The following is a 26,132-nucleotide window of genomic DNA, read 5'->3' as shown; positions in this document are numbered from 1 at the left end:
GGTTACGGGCAGCTCCATTGAAGCCAGTGTTTTTCAGGCACCTTTCCCTTTCAATGTGGGAGAGGATGATGTGAGCCTAAGTAAAGTCATGATAGTGAAACTCAAAGTATAATGACCACGCTTATCTTTAGTGTTACATCACATATAAGGGAACAAACACAGATAATCCCAGTATTACAAGATGAACACTGATCACACATGTTAAAAGAAGTCACCTCTTTTAATGCTTTGTGATCGCTGGTCCTTTGTTTACAGTTTTGGTTCTGCTTTGTTTTTGAGGGATAAAGACCCTACCAGCTGGAAGAAACATGTAACTTTCCATTTTTTATTTTCTAGCATGTAATTTCTTTTGATTCACAGCTAATAAATAGGTCATCTTGTACTTTAAAAATGCCAACATGCCGTATTTCAGTGAAATAGCGACTCTACATTAAAAAGCTGTCAACTTCACTGCAATTTTCCTGCACCCTGCACTGTGGAAAGATGTCTTGTCATTCATGGTTCAATGCTGTGTTCCTGAAATATCTCCGCTTCTGCATAAATAATGAATGTTGCATGAAAATATCTGGCACAAAGTCTGATTTTCATTCCACTCTAAGGAGCTGCTGTACATACTCTGTATTTATTGGTTGATCTTCTTACAAATCTTATTGAAATCACAGCTGTGGTGATAGCACAGTCCCTGCTAACAGCTGCATGCAGGTGTTCTTACTGACTGTAACCCATATTGTCTGTTTTAAGTCACCATAATTGCTGCCTGAAAAGGACCCTGTTCCATTTAGTGCTGGAAATGTAAAGACAAGCTGGGTAAAGAATAATTTAGAACATTGGTTTCCTTTGAATATTCTTTCATTTTTACTACATGATGGAGTTCTGTTTTCCCTCACACGGTATAGGCCGATCTTGCTTTCTTGAGTAGTTCTTAAAATGGCGTCTACTCTGAAAAGTGAGAAAAGCATCTTCTTACTCAGCTGTTCTTCGGTGTAGCCAGATCTGCTTACTTGCCTAAGGTTTTGCTCCTGTCAGCGCTCCAGAGACAACACAAAGATGGGGGGACCTGGATTCTACTCCAGATCTTGTATTACCAAGAGAATTGTTAACTTAGGTTCCAACTGCAGAATTTTTATTGCTGGTGGTGCTCAAACAGCAAAGAGCCCAGCTCAACCTTCAGATTCCTGAGTTTATTCATAGATGCATAGATTGTAAGGCCAGAAGGGATCACTGTGATCATCTAATCTGTCCTCCTGCACAACACAGCCCATAGGACTTTCATGAATTAATTCCTGCTTCAAGTCTAAGAGCTGTGGGTAAACTAGAGCATCTCTTTTAGTAAAACATCCAATCTTGATTCAAATATTTCCAGTAACAGAGAATCCACCACAACTGTTGGTAAATTGTCCCAATTACCCTCACGGTTAAAAATGTGCACCTTATTTCTAGTCTGTATTTGTCTAGCTTCAACTTCCAGCCATCGGATCTTGTTATATCTTTAGCTGCTAGACTGAAGAGCCCTCCATTAGATTTCTGACCTTGCAGTATAGCAAGTATATTACACCAATAATATTACCTTTATCAAAAAACCCATGCAATCTCAGAAAAAATACCAAAGTTAGACAACATCTATTTTCAATAAACTCATGCTGATTAGCATAAATCATGTTCTCCTCCATAAATTCTTTATTAATAGGGTCCCTTATCAGTCATTCCATTATTTTGCCTGAGATCGATGTCAGGCTGACAGGCCTATAATTATCCAGGGTCATCCATTAACCCTTTAAAAATACTGGCACAATATTAGCTTTCTTTCCGTACTTGTTCAGAGAGCTGGTTTTTAGAAAAAATGGGCCATATCCTCAGCGGATGTAAATTGGCATAACTACATTCACTTCAATACAGCTATCCTCAATTTACACCTGCTGAGGATGTGATACCTCTTTCACAGAGTCGATTTTCAAAGTAGAAGCATGCTTGAAGCTTGAACAGATGATCCTGATACTGTTTGGTATTGGTTTCATTCTGTTAAACTTTTGCCCACATTAAAACTGGGTAACATGAGCATGCTGGAAGAGAGATATAATGTAGGTACACTTTAAAACAGTGACTTCCAGTTGATATACAAATGTAAGTAGCTTTAAACCCACCATCCGGCTAAACTGCCTGAGTTCCAAACTAAAGATCTGATTTTGTAAACAGTTACTTAGGTGTGTACGCTTTATGCACATTAATAATCCCATTGAGTGAGCAGTCCCTATTTCTGAGTGAGTTTTAGGTGCCAGAGAGAAGATAAATGGTTTCATGTGGAAATCACTGGCCCACAACTATGCAAAATTTGGCAGTTTCAGTTCTCTCTGTTTTTGGGTGCATCTGGACATGAAACTCAGGGGATGCAAGCCCCATACAAGCTGAAAAATGGGGTGTGGGGAAGGAGTTTGCACAGAAATCCCCGTGAACCAAATTGCTGAGTTTAGCAAGAGTTGAAAGTTGGTGAGTTTACATATTGTACAAAAATCCGGATCCATTAGGTTCCACAGTAATTAAATTTTTAGTGTGTGCGGGCTAATTTCCCCATGCCTGTTATTGCTAGAAGCATTAGCTGGGGCAAGAAGTCAGCGGACTGACCCTAACAAGGAAGAGGCCTGGGACACGCTAATAGTATTAAAAGGTTAGGGCAGGGAGAGTTCTATTAAATGGAATATTAATTGAATTCCTGACATCTTAGCTGACCCTGTGACACATTCATGGGATAAACATTGCATTTAATAGAGCATCATGACTAAAGCCTCTAAATACCATCAAGCATCAGTACCAATTCTTCAAGATATATTACAGGTTCAGCCCTTGGGGCGAGGATGCATTGAAAATAGCCCCCCTGGAAGTCTTGGAAGCAGCGCATTAAAATATGTTTCAAATGTCTTTATTCTCATGTCAGTTCAAATTCAAAACCTGTCCCCCCATGCACCACCAACAACACACACAATGTTTGTTGTTGGCACTTAATATATACAGAAACACACACTTTAAAGGCCAGACATTAAGATTTTAAACCTATCAGCACTGTACAAAAAAGATTTAAAGAAAATTCTTCTCAATCCTCCCCCCGCAAAAGGAGATTAAAACATTAAAAAGACCAATTAAAGAAAGGAATCTCATGGCAACATTTTCATTAACCCTCCCTAGTTCTTCTTTCTGTCTCATTAGCCATTAGAGAGAGGAAGGATCATTTTAATTAGCAGCATTGTAAAGCTTTATTTAAGGCAGCCGTCCCTCCTGCTGCTCTCTGGATTACCCTGTCGGCTTATAAATACAATACCAAATCATTACAGCCAAAAACAACATCACTGAAGGGTTTAGAAGAAAGGGGATCCACTACGGTCAGTGTTTAGGGCTCTTTAACAATGTCCTTTCTCCTTATTCAGGCATAATTCAAACGTAATATTGGGCTTTATAAAAAAAAAAACCCTCACTATCCTCTTACAGCAAAGCCCTTTCTAGTTTGAGACTGCCATGTGTTCTCTTTCTTTCCTTTTGTTTTCAATGCAGTGAAAGCACAGAGCCACATCTGATAGGATCGACATGCTAGATAGGATCACAGGTTTTCCAAAGTCCCAAATTAGAATTACTTGTTAAATTCTCAACTCAAAAGGACTGATGCACACAAACAGCCCTGCGGGGAGAAGAAAAGAAAACAGTGCAGGTTTGTATTGCGTGGCACAGTTTCATAAATAGGCTCTTATGAATTTTGGTGGCATAAAAATAAACAATTTACGCAGATCTTATGAAAAGGCAATTCTCTTTTTCTAGTCATCGCTTGGTGGATTTCATTTTTGCACAGAAATGACCCCAGGTAACACAGCTGGTCATGAAATCATATGGTAACGTTTCACCAATACTGAAACAGCTAACTGAAATGTGGTTTCAGAGCTAATACAAGCATAAAAGGACAAATTCTGCTCTCCGGTACACTCATGTGATGCTAATGGAGTTGCGCAGCCGTAATTAACCCACAGACTATTATTTGTAAACAAGAGATGGGTCCAAATCATTAGGTTCTGACCTGGAATCAGATCGAAATCCAAATGTCCTCATGCTCTGGGGAATGTTGTTCAGCACATTATAAACAGACCTGAGCAGTGATGTCTGGATCCATATCTAAACTTCCCGAAAGTTGGGGGGAATTCAGTTGCTATGTTCCAGCTCAGGACCATCTCTAATTTTTACTAACCAACGCAGTCCCTCTTCCTTTGGGCCATATTGTTGCAATTTGTCTCTTGCATCAATGTCCTGTACATTACAAACAATTCATTTCTTGAAATGGAAACTGCACAAAAACCTCATCCATATTGAAGAAATTGTATTAAACTATTAAGATTCATCATTCAGACCGGTGTCCTACTTTACTTGACCTGAATAGCTAAATATAGATTCTTCTGTTTGAATTAACATTATCTCTGTTCATCATTGAACAATGGAGTTGCCCAACATTTTCCTTAAAGAAACATATTGTTTGCTTATGGACACTTAAGCAATTCTTAATATGTCATTGTGGAGTTTTAGGCACCAATGCCTGTTTGTTTTGGAGTCTGTTTAGTTTAGATTCTCAGCAATATAACATCAAACAGGTGAACTAAATTGGAAAGTTTCACAAGTGTTTTTGCCAGACCTTGTAATGGTTACATCTTACGGTAAGATGAACAAAAATTATTGGACTTCATCTAGTGGCCTCAAATATTTAAGAATGTTGATGACCGAAAACATGCAGTCCAAAGCTGCTCCTTCTGAAGTCAATAGCCAAACTCCCATTGACTTCAGTCAGCATGAGTAGACCAATAATTTTAATGAGGAGTGAGACTGAAGACAAGGATGTGTGAAATACCCAGTTCCCTTAAAATGGTGATTCATTTTACTACACTGATGCTAAGGAAAATGAATACAGTTAAACCTTAGCTAGCCAAATCATGAGAATCCACAAAACTAATTTATTTTAACCAAAGTCAAGTTTGTTGTGTACAACATATGCTGAAAAATGACTTGCTTATCAGAAATTCTGTTACCTGAATTATTTCATATCCCGCATCTTATTTGGATAAATGAGGTTTGACTGTACATACATAATGATATGTAATCTAAGAGTCTCAGAAAAACAACTGAAGCAATTTCACTGTGATGCAGAAGAATACAGGTGAAAATTAAATACACTGAAGCATTAGCTCCAGAACGACACTAGTGGAATAGCCATCGATAATCTGTATCCTGGAATTTTGGTTTGGCATTTCCCATGATGCCTTGCCTTTGTCTACCGCAGTTCTCGCTATTGACACTGCTTTGCGTATTTCAGGTGCTTCAAAATGGCATCCTGGTCCTGGAAAGGGATGCGCTGGAGTGGCAGAAGGAATAATTGACACTGGGCACTTAGATTTTTTTGCCCAAGCTTTGGCATGCTTTTGGTTTATCTCTAGAAAATCTGCTCTAATTAACATGATCTAACTAGACGTGTCACTGGGAAATATATACCAGCTTCCTTCTTGTTTGATATTCCTTGCCAGTCTACAATGGACCCTCTTCAAATGTTAAAGAGATACCGACAGCCTGGTTAGGTATGAAAAAGTACCTCCCTGTAAGGAGGATAAATCCTAGACAACCTATGTAGCATTTCTAGAGGCTGTATATACGTTTACTGTATTGGGAACTGTACCTCTACATTAACTATAAGGTTTGTCCTGAGCCTACATAAGATACTCTGCTTAATCTGGGTGTGATTAATTGGGAAATCTGTTTAACTGGGTCAGTCCCACAGGGAGCATATTTAAGAGAATGCTAGTAAATGGCAGTGACTGCTGTTTAAATGGGACAGTTACCAAAAATTCTGCTTAATGGGGACACCTTCAGTTAGACTATGTTGACGCTACAAGGCCTATGCCCGCAGAGCCCCCTAGCGTAGATGCAGTGTATGCTGACAGGAGTTCTTCTGCCTGTGTACGAATACCATCGCCCTGCGACACTAGCTGTGTTGACAGCCGCACTCTTCTATTGGCATAGCTGTGTCTACACTGGGGTTTTGTCGGCAGAAGTGGGGCTTAGCAGATTTACATTTGTTAACTATAGGGGAAATACATTTCACCCACGTATAGCTCAGCCAGTCAGCCTTTGTGCACTGCTCTGCGTGGGGGCTGAAGAGATATCTACCTCCTCAACTCAGGGAAACCACATGGGCCCCTATGGCGGCTGCGGTGTTCCATATACAAGATTCCTGGCCACTGATTTGCATATGTCCTTCCCACAACACTTTCCTGTGTGGTGACACAGACGCAATGTACACTGACAGAAGGAGGGATTCTGCTAACATACCACCACCACCCCGCCCCAAACAACGCTAGCTATGCTGACAGGAGCACTCTACACTGGGGATTCTGTCGGCATAGCAATGTCACTGGGGTGTGGCTCTTCCACATCACTAACCAGGGTTCTGGCACACTTTTTATAATGGGGGTACTGATGATGGAAACCAGGTATTTGGTGCTTATTATTACTTCAAGCCAGGGGGTGCAGCATCACCCCTATTTCCAGCACCACTGCTCCTGACTGACATAGCTGTGCCAGTATAAATTTTAAATGTAGACCAGGCCAAAGAACCAACTTCCCTGAAGTGGCGGGGGGTCTGTGAAGGCATCTTCTCACAAAGGGACACTGTGGAGTTTACAAGACACAAGGAATGAGCATTGCCAGCCATGAGTTACACCCAGAAGAGATTTTGTCAAGTGAATTTGGTGTATTTGAACCCAATTCTGCTCGCACTTTTGTCACTGGGAGCAGGACCAGTATTTTGAAGTTGATTTGTTATATATAAACTCAGTACTTTTTCCAGAGGACATGATGGCTCAAGAGGTTGGGCGTGGGATAATAGAACCTTTCCGCTCAAATCAAGCCTAGATCAGTAGTGGCTGAAAAAGGTGACCCTCTGATGGTTCTTCAGCAGCCTCTGTGAAATGATCTTGGGCAGTCAAGAAGGGCACACAAAGAGGAAAACTGAATTATATCCCCTTCTTCCTCTAATTTTCCACTCTTTCTATCTCCCAAGACTCTACCCCAACCCCAGAAAATGTTTAGCTTCCCAATAAAGATTTTAAAAAGTGAATCAGAATGGTTAAAATAAATCAAGCTATGGTTTTGTTTAAATAATTTGAAAAAGGGCAACAAATAATGATACAGCAATGTACAGGCAATATACAATATGCTGTTAAATATTCATGCTGTAATAAGATAGGTATTTATACATGTCAAGACACTGTAATTGAAATATTTTATTGTAAATGAGCTGAAATCAATAAATAAAATATTTTCCTTAAAAAAAGTGAGCTTGGTGTCAGTCTGCTTCCCAGTGGTCAGTGATCGCATCACAAACATCCCCACCCCAGCTTGCACTAATTGGCAATCTCTGGAGACAGACCACGGACTGAATGGGTCACAACCTGAACTATTGTCACTAGAGGTTGATCATCAAAATTAAGGTATATTTGCAGAGGCCAATGTGAGGGAAGCTTGCACTGCTGATGCCCAAGCTGCAAGCCTCCAATTTCAAGGGCTGTCAATTTCCAATGAGTACAAGTGCTAAATTCACCTAAAAACTGAGGGTGGTGATAAATAATAACTTTGTGTAAAAACTTTAAATTAAAAATTAGATACATCCACTCAGTAATTTTCCTATAGCATCTTTTAAAACATTATATGGCCTATTTATTTTCATAGAGTCAAATGCTTTCCTACCCCCATAACCTGAGTAAATGAGCCTCACACAGAGGAATTACATACGAGCTGGAAGAGACAAAATCCTCTCCCTGGCAGCAGGACGTGAGAGAGCTGTTTTGCAGCCACTACTATAGTACATGGATATCCTATCTCCTAGAACTGGAGGGGACCTTGAAAGGTCATTGAGTCCAGCCCCCTGCCTTCACTAGCAGGACCAAGTACTGATTTTGCCCCAGATCCCTAAGTGGCCCCCTCAAGGATTGAACTCATAACCCTGGGTTTAGCAGGCCAATGCTCAAACCACTGAGCTATGCTCAGCTAATTGAGAGAGAGGTGCCTTAGAGTAACAGCTCCTGAATGCCCCTTTGTACAGAGTACACTGGACAGACAAATTATGGAGATCCACTGGCCACACAATTTGGCCCCTTTTCCTCAGTGGGTGACATCACAGATTCACTCTTGCATGGCTCTTCTCTGATCTGCCTCTCTCCCTGTGCAACTAAAGAGGCTGTGCTTTCGGGACCGTTCATACCAGGGGGGAAACAGTGGGTGGCATTTGACTCATGGCATATATTAGAGAGACAAGATGGGTGAGTTAATATCTTTTATTGGACCAACTTCTGTTGGTGAGAGAGACAGGTTTGTCTTTCCAAACTTCCAAGTTTGTGTGTCTCACCAACAGAAGTTGGTCCAATAAAAGATATTACCTCACCCACCTTGTCTCTCTAATATCCTGGGACCGACATGGCTATCACATCATGGAATATATTACAGATGCGACTGTTACAAAATGACTAGTAACGGCAGCACACGTTTATACTTAGTATCTCCATTTGCTGTTACTGTGTTCTAATTTGTTTAAAACACAAAATTAACAAAACTTTTTTGAAGTCAACAAATCTGCAGATGCCACCTTAAACTCAGTTATTAGAAAGTTATAGTACAGCGACACAAACAATAGAGCTAAACAAAAGTAGGGGCCGGTTATCCTCTGAAGTGGCAGTTTTTCACATAAAATATAATTAATGTGCTAAGACATCATCCATTTTATATACACAGGCTGATTGCTTTATGATGACTAGAACCAGAGTGGATACTAACTCTACTATATTTTAAAATTGTTATGTACCCAATATTTGTTCTGACTCTGCTTTATATTGAGATTAATAACTATGTAATCACTTCATTAGTTTATTTAGATTATGTCATTTTAGGAAATTATTGTTTAGATCAGTCTTGTCTTTCCCTTCCATCCCCCTTTCTCTGAATTAAGTAATATCTGAGGAAACCAATTAATTGCAACTCAACCACTGTAATGGGGTCTGCAGTACAATTTGGCAACATCTAATGGAGTTTTAATTCCCCCATGGTGAGTCAACATTTGCTTAAAGAGAGGAAAATGTCATTGCAAACTATTGCCCCAAATGAGGTTGGTAACTGAGAGGCTAAGTGAGGCGCTCTTTCAGGTACATAGTGACTAGGATCCATGGGCCACTTCCTGTTTTATTATGGGCGAAATTCATTAAGGGCCCTATGCCGAGTGCTCTCAACTCTCATTGAGCACTGTGGGAGGTGTGGCACTTGGGATTTCCCGGGAGCAAAATCAAACCTTAAAGGCTTACAGGTGCAGAGGGCCTAGCATGGAGGAATCTACAGTTGCATGCATGTCTCCATTGGAGAAAATTCTGTACAACAGGAGAGATTGGAATCCCAAAGAGTGACATTTGCCCTGGTATGGAAAGCCCATGTTGGGGGTGGGTCACTGGATCAGCAATTACAAGGATCCAGCAGCCCTAACCTCCTCTCACAAGAAAACACTGGAAAGCTGAAAGATTGAAGCTTGTTGTAAGATATGTTCTTTAATGTTTTTTAAATAAGTACATTGGTTCATTTACAAACTTACTTTGCAATAGCATTGAATCTTTCCAATTTCTGCTACTTTCTAAAGGGTAAGCAGGGTCCTTCCTTCCTGCATCAAATGGGGCTTTGCTGGGAAGTCTCTTTTATAATGACAATCACCTCAGTGGCAGAGATGACAGACCTATTTACAGGGGGTGAAATTCACCATCTGCGGAGGGCTCATTTGAGGCCCTCCACAACATAGATTCATAGATTCATAGATTCTAGGACTGGAAGGGACCTCGAGAGGTCATCGAGTCCAGTCCCCTGCCCGCATGGCAGGACCAAATACTGTCTAGACCATCCCTGATAGACATTTATCTAACCTACTCTTAAATATCTCCAGAGATGGAGATTCCACAACCTCCCTAGGCAATTTATTCCAGTGTTTAACCACCCTGACAGTTAGGAACTTTTTCCTAATGTCCAACCTAGACCTCCCTTGCTGCAGTTTAAACCCATTGCTTCTGGTTCTATCCTTAGAGGCTAAGGTGAACAAGTTTTCTCCCTCCTCCTTATGACACCCTTTTAAATACCTGAAAACTGCTATCATGTCCCCTCTCAGTCTTCTCTTTTCCAAACTAAACAAACCCAATTCTTTCAGCCTTCCTTCATAGGTCATGTTCTCAAGATCTTTAATCATTCTTGTTGCTCTTCTCTGGACCCGCTCCAATTTCTCCACATCTTTTTTAAAATGCGGTGCCCAGAACTGGACACAATACTCCAGCTGAGGCCTAACCAGAGCAGAGTAGAGTGGAAGAATGACTTCTCGTGTCTTGCTCACAAGACACCTGTTAATACATCCCAGAATCATGTTTGCTTTTTTTGCAACAGCATCACACTGTTGACTCATATTTAGCTTGTGATCCACTATAACACCTAGATCCCTTTCTGCCGTACTCCTTCCTAGACAGTCTCTTCCCATTCTGTATGTGTGAAACTGATTTTTCCTTCCTAGGTGGAGCACTTTGCATTTCTCTTTGTTAAACTTCATCCTGTTTACCTCCAAACATCCAAAGGTGGACTCCTGTGGCGACACGTAGCTCATGCACGATGTGGTCCTAAGCTGTTGAATTTGGTACTTAAATGGCAGGTAGGACCTGGTGTGGGCCCTGTGCACTGGGATGAATCCAAACCTCAATGGAGATATTTAAACTCTGATAGGTGTTTCTAAAATATGGTTCTGACCATTCCTTTTTAAATACACATTTGTCTTTAGTAAATATTTAGCTATCTAATCTCTTATTATTTATGATTCCTATTGCGGTAGCAACTAGGAATCCCAGTCCTGGACCCCATTGGTGCTAAGTGCTGTACAAACACAGACCAATAAGACAGTCCCTGCCCCATAGAGCTTACAGTCTAAATTACAACAAGTGGATACATACAGTTGGGGGAGCACATGGAAACAATGAGACAATAGAATTTACCACTAGACTTTTCCTCTTATGGGATTGTTCATAGTTCTTACTACAGCCAGAAATTACAGTTGGGATTCTCAAAGGATCCTAAGAGGGTCAAGCACCCAGATTCCATTGCAATTCTATGGGACATGGCACCTAATTTCCTCAGGCACCTTTGAATCTCTCATCTTTTACTGCTATTGATTAATGAACATTCTTCTTGGTGAATGCTGACACATTTCTGAAGTCAATCTGCCTTTCCCAACCTTTTGACAGTTTAAAAGATTTGAAACAAAGCCACATTATCTATGATGCAACCAATTTCAGCAGCATCTGATTAGCACAGAGGGGCTGCACTTTCCTGACTACGTTTTGGGGTGATTTTTTATTTCTAAAACAAATTGATGGCCTCAAGAAACAATGGTACATTTTTTACAAAATGTATTATTTCCAGGATTTTCAGGATCGTGTAGGGAAATAAAGTTTTGCAATCCTTCCCCTCATAATAAGTCTGTCCAAAAATGATGTTGCTCATTCTGTTGAAAGATGGTTTCATTTTCTACTCAAAATTGGTATGAAAAATTTGCCTTGCCAAATGAACATTGTGTACTGAACTTGTCAAATCCTCTCTCCTGACACAAATAAAAGATAACATTGGGTGGCAGCATGTAAAACAGTTCTGACAAGACAGCTGGGATGGAAGCAAAGAAATACATGTTTCTCTTTTCCTTTTCTTAAGAAAGGTAGGGGAAAGAGCTGTAGGAGTGAATGGCCACTTGTTACAACTAAAAATACATTAATAATTTAATAAGCCATTTCTGTGTGGGTTTTAAGGAAGATCATAGTGATCCTATTTCCAACTAACAAAAACATGATGAACTTCAACTTTTTCCAGGTAGCAAAAAGCTGCCAAAGTGCAGAGTATAGCTGAATGAAAGGGCTATTCATTCAAAAGTTTAGAGCAGCACAATGTAGGCTGTAATTACTAGTTATAACACTGTGGAAAATTATTCAAAGTATGTTTAAAAATAAATAAGGTAAATTATAGCACTTTCATTAGATCTGTAGTCATACTATGTGAGTGACTTTTTTTCCTATTAAAATTGTTGATTGAAGGCCGTTAGCTGTTTATAAGCTCAAAATTACATTTCTTCTCTCTTAGGGGTTGCCTCCGTTAAAAATCACAACAACTGCCTAGTTAGTAACAAGAAAAGACTCCTAAAACTGCAATTTTAGGGGGGGAAAAACACAAGCATGAAACACAGATTGCACCTTCAAATCCCCAAAGGCATCACGCTTCTTTGTTCTGCTAAGAAAAATTAACCTCAATCTTGGCTCAAGGTCCCCCGATTGATTATCATAGTCATTTAAATACTGTAATCTCATTTTCAGCATCAGGGAAGGGGAGCGAAAAGAAGAAAAAGAGAGAGAGGGGGAGAGCGGGGGGGGGGGGGAAGAGAGAACAGAATAAATTATCTGACAAAAGGAAAAAGGGCCTTTCTGCTTACGGAGCCTATTTCAGATCCTTCCACTTGATTGGAAAAGTTGATGAAGTTTAAATGAAGCAGAATTAGAGGCTCAGGCCACTGAGTATTGACGGGGGCCCATGGAAGAATGTGCAATTCAATAGGCCTGATTTCTGTGGAAAACAGGGGAAAGGCCTAAATGGTATAATCTTCAATCAAATCTAACATCGACACTGACAAGGCAGGGTAATGAGATAGGCCAGATCAGGCATGTTGGTTAAAGAAATTAATCCCTCTTGCTGCACCAAGAGTTCAGCTTTGATGCCTATTGTACAGACCCCTGTCCCAGCCTATCTAAATGCTAACTAACTGTGAGTGTGATCTGGGACTGTGCTTTTCATTGCTGGGGCTAATCTGATAACAATTTTATGTCTCTGATTATGGAAGCACAGATAGTGAGGGAGCCCATAACAGTGGCTCTGGGTGGAAAAGGAAAGGAAGAGAGGGGTGGAGACAGACAGAGAGAATAAGATACATTTTTTTTTTTTGGATGTGAGAGGAAACTTACATTTCAGTGTGTATTAGTGCTTTAACACACAATAATACATGGTAATTATTGGCCTTACAATCGCCTCCTGGCCAGCTGATCGGTGTCTCATGGGACTATGGAAGGGGACACGTAGCAACCATGGAGGAAAGCTGAATGAATCATACGAAAGCAAACTTAAAAGGGACATTGCCAGCTTAAAAATCATACTGCAAACACAGAAATCTCTTTATCTGTGTTACACAATAAGCATAATGAAAGCAGATTTAAAAAAAAAAATCCAAATTGCTCTTCACTAAATAGTCTTTAGTTCACTTTGAACAGTCGCCGTTCTCTTAGCTTGAGAACTTGGTGAAGGCAGTTTCACTTTTCCTTTTAATCAAGTTTCACTTGCAGGTTCCAAGTGCTCTGATTTTGGGTTGCAATCACAGAAGGGGATGTCTGTTTAAAAATAAATATTTCCACTGGTATTAAAATATATGTATATATAAAATAAACATGGTATGGAATATATATTTCTACTGATTTATTTATCTAAAATTTTGGTCCAAGTTTCATTTGACAGGGTTGCTTTAAATCAATTCTAAATCAAAACAAATGCAAACAAAAAGTTACAATGCAATGTACTTTATTTTAAAGAATTGTAAAAGTTAAAGTCAGAACATCCTTGAAAATTCAGGACTTTGTCTAATCTATATAGAGTGAGTGGCCAAGGTGAGAACTAAATCATTACTGCAAGATTACAAAGATTTTAGATACAATAAATAAACATAATACCTAGCCTAAGGGAATTGGTATGGTAAGGGGTTTTTGCCTTTTAAGAAAGTGTGACTCACTCTCAAAATGTTGAAATAAAAAATTGGTCCCTAAGACCTTTGTAATGGCATTTGGTTTGATCTATCTTCTGCCATCCAGTACATGGAAAGATGGACAAATTATTTTCACTGTAGTAAATCCTCTAAAAATAAAGAGATGCTCTTATGACTTTCCTCCAGGAAACTAGAAATATACCTGTGTGCTTGAGAATTTTTCTTGCCTTCCCTATTGTGTAGTTCTTATTTCTTCTGGATGTTGCAATTCCTTATTTGAGCCTCTTCAGGTTTTTTTTACTGTATGCTCAGCTTGCTTTCTTCCGGCTCTTCCAGAGGTGCTGGGTTTTTTTGTTCCAGTAGGTAGGGCTGTTATTGTGTTCTTATGAGTTTCTTTTAGTGGAGTCTAAGGTGTTGCTCTCAAGCTGCTGGGTTCTCTGCCTCTGGAGAAAGGCATGTGAATGAGGTGGTATCATCAAGTATTTGGTTGAACTAGCAGAGGGGAATATACTTTAAAAAGAACTGTGAGAAACTGAGTGGTGCTGGCCGATTTTGAAGACCTCTCTCCTCTATTTAAAAGGGGCTCACTCCCTCTGAGTTTCACTTGGAATTTGAATTAATCTGAGAACACCAAGAAAACAACAATCACCCTGGTTTGGCATGGTTTTGGGTCCACGCCATAAACTGGTTGCTAGCCCAAAAGCTTCTTCAATCTTTCAAACGACACAGTCCAAGTCTTAGGTTTGTCACAAAACGTTACAGCTTGACACCGCTCCAGCTGCACTTAGTGGCATTACAGCCTCATTTTATGCATGGCTCCATTTGTGACCTTTTTTCTCTTCCAGCTACGTTCTGTCCTCCTTTAGCTTAATTTCTTTGAGATTTCCCAGCACTGAAGGTTCTCACAAGAGGCAGTGTAGATGTTCTCTGCTATGACAACACTGCCATTATGATTACACTATTACAACAATCCAGTCTAATGGTTATTATTGTACTGCCTAATTTTAATACTGCATCTTTAAATCAAAGCATCTTTGAGTCTTTATTTCCATTGTATTAGACAGAAAAACAAAAGAGATTTTCATCAACATAAAGGCTTTCACCTTGTGATGTCTATGGGTTTATTGGTCTCACCAATTTGTATTGTTTGGTTCACATAAAGGATCAAAACTCCCTCTTGCTCATTCTTTTATATACTCTATGCCAGTGATTCTCAAACTTTTGTACTGGTGACCCCTTTCACATAGCAAGCCTCTGAGTGCGGACCCCCCCACCATCAATTAAAAACACTGTTTAATATATTTAACACCATTATAAATGCAGGAAGCAAAGTGGGGTTTGGGGTGGAGGCTGACACCCCATGTAAGAACCTCACAACGCCCTGAGGGGTCCCGACCCCCAGTTTGAGAACCCCTGCTCTATGCAATCCTTTTGGGTGAGCAACTTTCCATTTAATGTGCTACTAGTAACTAACTCCTCTGACCACTGACCCACATTTGTCAGTTTCTAGCCTGAACCCTGATGTGCCTTTAAATTATTGTGAGAAAAATGCAGCATTTTCATTTGTAAAGAATATTTATTTACTACTTTGAAATGCCTTATTAATCTCAACAGTGACCATGTAAGATGTGGGATGGCACTGAAGCACACTGGGAGTTTAACTTCTTGGGTACCAAATAATTTATGTTTTAAAACTGAGATCAGTTCATGCTGAGAAGAGAACCCTTAGAAGTCAGTGAACTGGTGAAACAAAGCTCAGAAACCAGTCAAATGATTACTCAACGACCCAGCCCTACATTAATGTATTTATCTAATTAATTATTGAGCTACACTCTATAGATTTCTTGGAACACACTTTTAAAAATATAATGTTGGCCTTGGATGGCAATAATATAATCATAATATTTAGGACTCAAAATGCCGCACAAACACTAATTAATCCTCAGTGTCCCTGAGTGGTAGGTACAGAAGGCACTACATGCAGAGAATTTGGGTAAATAGAATAATTAACATCAAATAAACAAAGACTTTGGGCCAAACCCTGCTCACTCCACTCATGCGTGTAGTCTGATTTAGATAAGTGGGAATACTCACATTACTAAGGCAAGCTAAGATTTGGCCCCTTAAGATGTTTTGAACAGGAGATTTCTTGGTTCTGAATAACTGAGTCAATACAGAAATTGGGAAAGAGAACAATAACTTAATCCAACAAAACTGATAATTAAGGGGAAGTTACTTAGAGTGCCTCTGGATTCCAGGTCATGACAGATAAACAACCGCCACGTCACATTTGGCCCTCTCCCTGGCAGCCACCACAGAGAGGTCAAAGGCTGAATGGGCTCTGAAGTCTTGAACATCTTCCCAATGTGCAGCGGCAGTCAAAAAAGCTAACAATGTTAGGAACCATTAAGAAACTGATAGATAATAAGACAGAAAATATCATCAGGCCACTACACAAACCATAGTACACCCTTGAATACTGCACAAAGTTCCAGTTGCCCCATCTCAAAAACACATATATTAGAATTGGAAATGGTACAGAGAAGGGCAACAAAAATTATTAGGGTATGGAACAGCTTCCCTATGAGAGATTAAAAAGACTGGGACTGTTCAGCTTGGAAAAGAAACAACTACGGAGGGAACTGATAGACATCCATAAAATCATGAATGGTTTGGAGAAAGGGAGTATGGAAGTGTTATTTAGCCCTTCACATAACACAAGAACCAGGGGTCACCCAATGAAATTAATAGGCAACAGGTTTAAAACAACCATAAAGAAGTACTTTTTCACATAACGCACAGTCAAGTGTGGAACTCGTCACCAGGAGATGTTGTAAAGGCCAAAAGTATAACTGGGTTCAAAAAAGAACTAGATAAATTCATGGAGGACAGATCCATCAATGGCTACTAGCCAAGATGGTCAGGGACACAATCCCATGTGGCCGGATGTCCCTAAACCTCTGACTGACAGAAGCTGGGACTGGACGACAGGGGATGCATCCCTTGATAATTGCCCTGTTCTATTCGTTCCTTCTGAAGCATCTGGCACCAGCCACTGTTAGAAGACAGGATACTGGGCTAGATGGACCATTGGTCTGACCCAGTGTGGCCATTCTTATGTTCCTATGTTAACTATCATTTCACTCCTAGATTTGGTCACTCCAGGTCACAGGGGAGGCATGTATATGAGGCAGTGTGTAAAACCTTGAACGGTTGCTGAATATGCTATATCTGTTCGGTGGTTAGAGTGATGATTTTACTGTATGTCAATCTGTCACCTTTCACAAAGACACTATGTTCACACCATTTTTTAACATGCATATGAACATTAATGTGCTGTGTTATTGTTTATGAACATGTTGGTAAATTTCAGTAGCGTTGATCCTTTCTAAAAGGAAGCCCTTATTTTAGTAACTTAAGGTCCAATCCTCCAACTCACATAAAGCTGTGTACGGATTCCCTACATGAGTTAAAATTGCAGGATTCCACCCTAGGTTAGTCTGAGAAGGAGGAGGAGCAGGGATCTGGTTATTTTACCAGTTACTAGCAATCATGTTTTATAATTTTTGTAAATGTGCCCTGATACAATTATGGAGAAATGTCTAAAATAAACAATAGTGTGAAGGTGTAAATCTAGTAGTGTCACAAGGCACAGCAATGCAGTTTTAAATCTCAGTGCACTAAATAGGCATGACTTACTTATTAGGGTGATTGAAGCAGAGCATCTTGGCTTTGTAACACTGGCTCATGCAAAGACAGAGGGGTTGGTGAGACTAGTTGACAGTTGCAGTTTTACCGTGGCACATGGATATAACTATGCCGTGAGTGCTTAAGAAAAGAGAATGATTAGGGAAGAAGGTTGAAGATATGAAATCGGATTTAACTATAGGTACAAGAAACTAATTCATGATTAGTTACATTACAGTACATACAAAAAACTGTTAAGAGGACGATGCTGGATGCACGTGTGCCAACAGAGGCCCAAACTGCAAATGAAGGTGGGTAACCCAACAATAACTCATGGGTGTGCTTAGAGATAGCCTTGATTAGTGCATTTTATAAGTTGAAATAAATAGCCTTTCCCACTCGCAACACATATTTATAGCTAATGTCTTTCCTTAACCTAGTTTCCTGGGTTTCTGCAGGGTGTACTATAACTTGATGCAATATGCTTTTCTTTCTTGTCCTCTTCCTCCCTATCCCTTATGCCCCTGAAAACAACATTACTTCTGTGAGTGACTTTCCATGTTGCCTTAGTTTGTAACCAATCAGATTGTTCAGGAGTATCTGATAGCAATATTACTGAGGCTTTTTGAAAAAATAAATCTGAATGCCATGTTGGGGAAAGGTTCCGGCCTGTTCTATACCTACTGACCAGGTGGAGCCCCTGCGAAAGATTCTGGACTGATGATCCTCGAAATTGAAGTACTCTGTGTATCCACAGAATTGCCAGACCAAGGGCAGCAGCCGAGTTAGCTTTACCCACCCTATCTCACTTTGACTTGGAAGGACTGGAAGTTCAGTCTCCCTGCCCCACGTAATCCATTATTTCTCTGCTGCGACTGCAGGGCTAATGGTGATGGGATCAGCATTGTCATCGCTCACGATTTTATCAGGAGTTTCGTGATATATTTTACTTGTTTTTAAAGCCTCAGCTCACATACTTAAGTTATTGCCTGAATATCCTAGCTTGCATTTTTTTGTTTAAAGGCAGTTTCTAGCCTTTGTGGCTATGGATAAAAGCTTAAAAATGTGACCTCCCCCTGCCCCCCCAATGCTACAACAGAAGGCAAATAAAAAGAACCTGAGATCTGTTGCTTTTAAAATGTCATGTTTTTTAAGCCAATCTGATGATCGTAGGGAGGTTGACTCATGATTCTGGTACACGTAGAGGGTTAGCAAACCTCTGGTGTTTTTTTTTTGTGGTGAGGAAGCCTGAGCTCTGGGACCCCGACAGACCTGCCCATTCATGTAGGCCAGCATATTTAGACATTTTTAAAGTAGCTCTGTCAAGGCTAGTAGGCCCTAGCTCCACAGGGCTCCTGTGTGGCAACTCTGACCTATCAACTGAGCGATAGTGACACATGTAACTCTAAGCCCAGTTCTGTAGTTCTTAAATTGACTTCAGTGGAAGCTTTGTCTCTATAATAATGTTGTGTACAGGGTAACAAATGCATATCAGTTATGATATATGATACATAAGTGGCAGGATTATCCCAATTTATATTTTTTTGTAAACATACAATTTATCCAGCAGATTGGTTGTTTATACCTGTTTTGATGGAAAACAGGTGCATTAATTGTGAGAAGTGCTTTTACCCAATACACGGTAGCTACTCCTTAACTGAGCATGACCTTAACTCTCAAATAAATACATAATTATTTAACATCTTTTTTAATAAAGGGGGAAAATATTGACTCATTTTAGTTACAGAAAAATCATAGTGATCTGTTAACATCTGTCCTTATAAAAATCCTTCTAAAATTTTAGTTGGAGAGAGGGAAGGAATGTAGTACAAGCTTGTCCCAGGCAAATTCCACTTATAACAAAAGGAACTGTCATTTGATAACATAGCTGAAGGATCCGGTGAGTTAACGGCCTTCAGATTTTCAGGTTATAAAATGAAGTTGGTTTTGAGATACAAGCAAAAAAAAAAAAAAACCTACTTTTTTCTTTGTACTCCCATTTTATAATCACCAAGTTGATTTTTAAAGAAAAAAATGTAATTGCTGAAAGGCTGGAAGTTTTTATATCATGTTTAAAACTCTGAATTTTTACGGCTAAACTATAAACCCCATGGAATTGGGGTGGGCGAGATTATAAAAGGAACTCAAGCCCTAACTACAGTGACACAACCTGAACTATATTGGTGCCAATGGCAGCACTGTATGGTGTAGTAAAATGTGGAAATTAAGCAGGAGAGGCTGCCCCCAAGAGGAGAGAGGGAAAAAACACAGACACAGTCAAACTGCTTGCAATTTGCTCAATGCTGCTGACTCAAGAGAGGCTTGGCATTGACTGAGGTAGACCTTGCTTCTCCTCTTCATCCTCTAACAAGAAGCAATCACAGCCCCACAGTACTGCAGGGAAGAACACTAATAGGTCAGCATTTTTTCCCCAGCCCTTGGCTGAGGATTGGAAATCGAGGAGTTGGTTGATCCTTGAGGCTATTCTGCGAGTGCCATCAAGAGGACAAAAGCTGTAATTCAAGTGGCTGCCAGGGGGAAAAGCAAATCAGTTACTCTTTCATACCTACAAAACTGAGGTCTGCTCAGGGCTGAGCTTATGATGTGCAGGGCCCCAAAGTTCCAGAAAGGCTGCGGAGGAGAAATCAGGCTAAAAAACCCCAGTGCTGAAGTGTGCGTGGGCATTTGGTGGTGAGTGGTTTCCTTCAGCTCTGAATCCACTGCCAAAGGGGTGATATTGCTAAATTCATACAGGCTGCGGAAGCCCCTCAAGAGTAGGGTCCCAGAGCTGCTGTTTGCTTATGTTTATGACAAGCCCTCAATTTATTCATACCGCTTTGATGATATTAAATATAACTTCCATTTAAATTAGATGCAAAACAGGAGGAGAAATGGAGCAGACACTCACTGAAATCACTTTAAAAAAAAGGCATAAACAGTAATTCAAACAGTGTTTATGAAAATGCTGAAAGACTTGGAATGCCCCCCAAAAGTCAGGCTTTGGTGATTTCTGTGCAGAAGCAGAATTTTACTGGCATGAATATGACTGAAGAAAAAGGTGACAGAAAAAGGCTAGTCTGAAATGTCTCATTCAAAAGAAGAGATATACAAGAAGGTTTACAAGGTGCTCAGATCCGGCAGCGATGAGTGTGTATAAATATATGCAAACATATATTTAGCAAGAGATTACTATATTACAGCAGTAACATGAGAGGAATTTAAAACAGCCCCAAGTCCCTCTGAATACTCAATGGATGAAGTCTGGTTACCAAACTCTTCCTGAGTATTGCACTAAAAGGAAAGCCTAGAAGCCAGAGACTAGAAAAACATCACAAACACCATTTTTAATCATTTCAAATTGCAGTGAATTTAGTAACCAGGAAGCAAGAGCCTAACTGTACAGTCATCCTGCCAGAGGACGCTAAGCATCCCTGTTTATTGTTGCTAGGTGTTGATAAACAGCTACCAAATCCAGTGGCTGCATCTTAGCAGTGTGATCTCTGTCACTCTTTGAGCTAACTCCCAGGGGTGTTGTACCTCAGTCCTGAGGTGCAGTCAGCACCCATTGTTATTCTAGTCTTGATCTTGAGAGCATGCCAGCCATGCACAACATTGTGGTAACTTATGTGGATATGTAAGTAAGATGTAATCAGCAATTCATTTTTCACTTGTAACTAGGGAAAAGCTGAGCTTGGGGAGTGCTCTGCTCTGGAATTTTGATTTGGGCCCATTTCCACTTGTGACGTAGGCTGTGCCCTTCTCCATTCTATTGTTTTTAAATGAGAAGTAACAGTTCACAACCCCTTCTTTCCATAAGCACATTCCTACCTTACAAGTCCCAGATTAAGACGTTGCTACACTGTTTGATATTTACTGCGGGATTCCCCTCTCCACTGCCCCACAAGCCCTGAAAAGCTGCAAACTTGCCACGTTTTCATTTTCTAACACCTCCCACTCCCAACTGATTATTCCCCTCCCTGAAATCCTTTTCCTGCTATCATTGGCGACGTTAAATTGCTTTTTAAATGAACGATCTCTCTCTTTTTACAATTGCTGTAAAGAGATGCCTGAGGCACAGTGTAGGATCTGATCATTGAGACAAGCTTTGTGGATGTCCTTCTGACTTATTTCTATTTTAAGATACTGGGGGGGGACGGGACCCAAAGCACAAATTATGTATGTACAAGAGTACTGAAATGCAGCCAATTCTAGGATGTAAGGTAAGTAACAGACACACAACACAAGGCACAAAAGGAGAGGGAAATGATACTTTACCCAAGGACACTGGGGCAAACCTTGCCACGAAGAGTACCATAGGATATTTAGTGTCCACACAGAACCTCCATTTCTAAGGTCTAGTCTGAAAGGCACTCACAGGAAACTGCATGAAGTTCAATTTATCCACCTCAGAAAGACATAAGCTGAGCTGATATGGCCAAGAAGACTGGAGGTCTCAGAAGTGGTTTTAACCCTTGTTCTCTGGCTAAAATGTCAACTTAGGGCTTATACCAGGCTAAGCTAAATCCATCCTCTAAATTTACAACGGGATGCAGGATTTTTCTTCACCTCTTGCCCTCCATTATTGTTTAGTGTTGCTAGGTGCTGATAAACAGCTACCACATCCGGCACCTGCATTTCAGTAGTTTACGATCTCTGTATGTCCCGTAACTACCTTCCACGGATGTTGAGGCTCAGTTAATATTTGTAAAATGCTTTGAGATCCTGAGATGAAAGGTATTATAGAAAGGCAAACTATTATTGCATTACTATTTTTGGACCACTAAGCCCTGTTCCTGATTATTAATGAAAAGATACTAATCTCCTTGAGTGAGAGAGAGAGAATTAACATTTTCTGTCACTAATATATAGAGATGGGGGTTTCTTTTCTTTTAGTCTCCCCCTTTCCCAATATTTCATTTTGAAAACTGTGTTTGTTTTACTAGTACTCTTGTAATTGTTATTGTTATAGTGTAAATTCTGTTTATTGTTGAAAAATTAACAGATCTAAAAGTGTTTACCCCAATGGAAAGCTTGTTTCAAAATACCAACATATATTAGTAGGTAATTGTATTTTAACAAGTATTTTCACAACTCCTCTCTGCCTGGAAAGTTTATTTTCAGAGATCACTTGCATCTCAGCATTAGTAAGAGGAGGACACCATTGCATGATATAAATGTATTAAATGCTGCTCTCTAGTGTTTAAAACTGCACCAGCAAACACTGCTCTTCAATACTTACAAACATGCTGTCACTGCTCAACAACTTTACTATGTCAGGGAGATCAAGGTCACTGGTCTTTATCATAGTAATATAGTAAACTTACCCTGCTACTACATAATCTGGCATTTCTATTTACCCTTTCTTGGCAGCGGGGGGAGAGGAAGAGGTTACTTTGGTTGTGGTGTAATCTGGACCATTTTCTGCTGGGCGGGGGGACTCCTTAGTAGGACTTGGGAACCATGGAGCCTCCCCTCCAGTAATGGAAGTTCAGGAACTAGCTCTGTGTTCCCCTGGGAGAGGTGTGTGACTCTTTCTTTTTCATGAGGCTCTTTCTTATCCTTGGGGGACATGGATGGAGTGTCTTCCAAGGAGGTGGGCTCCCAAGTACCTTGAAAACAAGTTGATTCTGCACCATACTGTCCCCGGAAGTGTGAAATCTACTGGAGGAGGGGTTGCTCACTTAGGGTGGAGGATGGAGTGAGGAGGGTCCTGGAGGGCTCTATGATGGGGGAGGGTTGTATCTAGGGGCTCCTAGGGAGGGTTGCCCCTCTCCTTGGCTCTGAGTGGGGTCTTCACTGTGCAGTCTGGGGGAAGGTGGGTATTTGGGACAGGGGTTCACCCCAGGCTGGGTGGGGTTTCCCTCTGCCCCGGCGGGGGGTGTCTATGGGGGATCTCTGCCGGGGGTGCCTCTCACCTTCGCTATGAGCGAGTTCTGCACCATGCTGTCTGGGGGAAGGTGGATGTTTGGGGTAGGGGTTATCCCCAGGCTGGGTGGGGTCACCCTCTGCCCAGGCGGGGGGTGCCTCTCTCACCTTGGCTATGAGCAGGTTCTGCACTATGCTGTCTGGGGGAAGGTGGGTGTTTGGGGTTGAGGTTACCCAGGCGGGGGGTGTCTATGGGGGATCTCTGCCGGGGGTGCCCCTCACCTTGGCTATAAGCGGGTTCTGCACCATGCTGTCTGGGGGAAGGTGGGTGTTTGGGGTTGAGGTTACCCAGGCGGGGGGTGTCTATGGGGGATCTCTGCCGGGGGTGCCCCTCACCTTGGCTATAAGCGGGTTCTGCACCATGCTGTCTCGGGCCACCCCCAGCCGCTCGTTCTCGCTGCCCGGCTGCACTTCGGCCAGGGTCCTGGGCCGCCGCGGCGGAGGACAGATCTGGCTGGCGCTGCGGCGCCGGGGGAGCTCCTTGGGGCCGCTGGTGGCCGCCGCCATGGCCGGGGTTCTGCTTCGGCGCTCGGGAACGCGGGGCCGCTGGCTCCCGGCGCCCTAGACCGCACCAGGCGCGGGGGGGCAGGTTCGGGAGAGGGAAAGCGGAGACACCCCCCACACACACACCGGGGGCAGGGGCACCCTGCGGGCGCAGAGACAGAAGAGAGGCAGAGACCCCGGCCCTGAGACCCACCCCACCGGGGCTACAACTCGAGGGGGGGGCAATAGGGATCGCTATGAGACACCCCCCCCCGCAGTGATGGAGCGGCCCGTTGCCAGGACAACGAAGGACGCTAACCGGCTCTGTAAAGGCTATAGTAAGGAAGGACTTGGGGGCGGGGAAAATTACTAAGGGGGGTGTGTGTGTCCCCAGGCACACCCGGCCTCCTCCCTCCCGAGCAAGTTTTGACCCCGGTGCCTGCCCTGCTGGGGAACTGGCCCTTTCACGAGCCTTTTGCTGTTCCAAAGCAGCAGCAGATAGAGGAGGAAACCTGGGTCATCAAAGTACATAAGAACGGACACACTGGGTCAGACCAAAGATCCATCTAGACCAGTATCCTGTCTTCTGACAGTGGCCAATGCCAGGTGCCACAGAGGGAGTGAACAGAACAGGTAATCATCAAGTGATACATCCCCTGTCGCTCCTGCCCAGCTTCTGGCAAACAGAGGCTAGGGACTCCATCCCTGCCCATCCTGGCTAATTGCCACTGATGGACCTGAACTCCATGAACTTATTTAGTTCTTTTTTGAACCCTGTTATGGTCTTGGCCTTTACAACATCCTCTGGCAAAGAGTTCCACAGGTTGACTGTGCGTTGTGTGAAGAAATACTTCCTTTTATTTGTTTTAAACCTGCTGCCTATTAATTTCATTTGGTGACCCCTAGTTCTTGTGTTGTAAGAAGTAGTAAATAACACTTCCTTATCTACTTTCTCTACACCCGTCATGATTTTATAGACCGCAATCATATCTCCCCTTAGCCGTCTCTTTTCCAAGCTGAAAAGTCCCAGTCTTATTAATCTCTCCTCATACAGAAGCCGTTCTATACCCCTAATAATTTTTGTTGCCCTTTTCTGAACCTTTTCCAATTCCAATATATCTTTTTTGAGATGGCGTGACCACATCTGTACACAGTATTCGAGATGTGGGAGTACTATGGATTTATATAGAGGCAACATATTTTCTGTCCTATTATTTATCCCTTTCTTAATTATTCCCAGCATTTTGTTCGCTTTTTTGACTGCCGCTGCACATTGAGTGGATGTTTTCAGAGAACTATCCACAGTGACTCCAAGATCTCTTTCTTGAGTGGTAACAACTAATTTAGACCCCATCATTTTATATGTATAGTTGGGATTGTGCTTTCCAACGTTCATTACTTTGCATTTATCAACATTAAATTTCATCTGCCATTTTGTTACCCAATCACCCAGTTTTGAGAGATCCTTTTATAGCTCTTCACAGTCTGCCTGGGTCTTAACTATCTTTAGTAATTTTGTATCATCTGCAAATTTTGCCACCTCCCTGTTTACCCCCTTTTCCAGATCATTTATGAATATGTTGAATAGGACTGGTCCCAGAACAGACCCCTGGGGGACACCACTATTTACCTCTCCATTCTGAAAACTTACAATTTGCTTCCCCCAAAACCATGCAGAGATTAAAGGGCTGCCTTAGCTCAATGTTACAAGGGACACTGTCCCCCAGAAACCTAGCCAATTATGGGGGGAAACGTATCATGTAGTACCTGGATCCTGTAATATAGCTGATTCCCCTCCACCCCCAGCCAACTTTGGTATTTTTATAATCCTCTTTTTTCAGTGCTTTCTTTTCCATGTGAATGCCTCAACAAATGACAGGGGAAACTGATTAAATCCCAACCTGACAATACAAAGTGCTAACAGAGAGACAAGGTGTATGAGGTAATATCTTTTATTGGACCAACTTCTGTTGGTGAGAGAGACAAGCTGCTTTCCAGCAAGCTTGTCTCTCTCACCAACAGAAGTTGGTCCAGTAAAAGGTATTACCTTATCTCTCTAATATCCCAGGACCAACAAGGCTACAACAACATTAACAAGTTTGAAATACAGGAGCTGAAAATATCTTTTTTCAGAGTAAGAATTTATATTTTACTTTTAATCTGAAATTAT

General features: G+C 41.4%; 1 protein-coding gene across 1 annotated transcript in view; it reads right to left on the bottom strand.

Moving 5' to 3' along the window:
* Nucleotides 1–24,216, bottom strand: part of CFAP77 (cilia and flagella associated protein 77) — a 94,216-nt gene extending 70,000 nt beyond the window's left edge. Inside the window, exon 1 of the mRNA XM_065572152.1 lies at nt 23,816–24,216. Within this exon, the coding sequence (XP_065428224.1) occupies nt 23,816–23,986 (171 nt within the window). The 5' untranslated portion in view covers nt 23,987–24,216. The remainder of the gene's footprint in view (nt 1–23,815) is intronic.
* Between the last annotated feature and the right edge of the window lie 1,916 nt (nt 24,217–26,132).

Source organism: Chrysemys picta, chromosome 18 (genome assembly GCF_011386835.1).
Source record: "Chrysemys picta bellii isolate R12L10 chromosome 18, ASM1138683v2, whole genome shotgun sequence".
Taxonomy (NCBI): domain Eukaryota; kingdom Metazoa; phylum Chordata; order Testudines; family Emydidae; genus Chrysemys; species Chrysemys picta.
The sequence above is the reverse complement of the archived record's forward strand: the minus strand, read 5'-3'. Positions and strand labels throughout refer to the sequence as shown.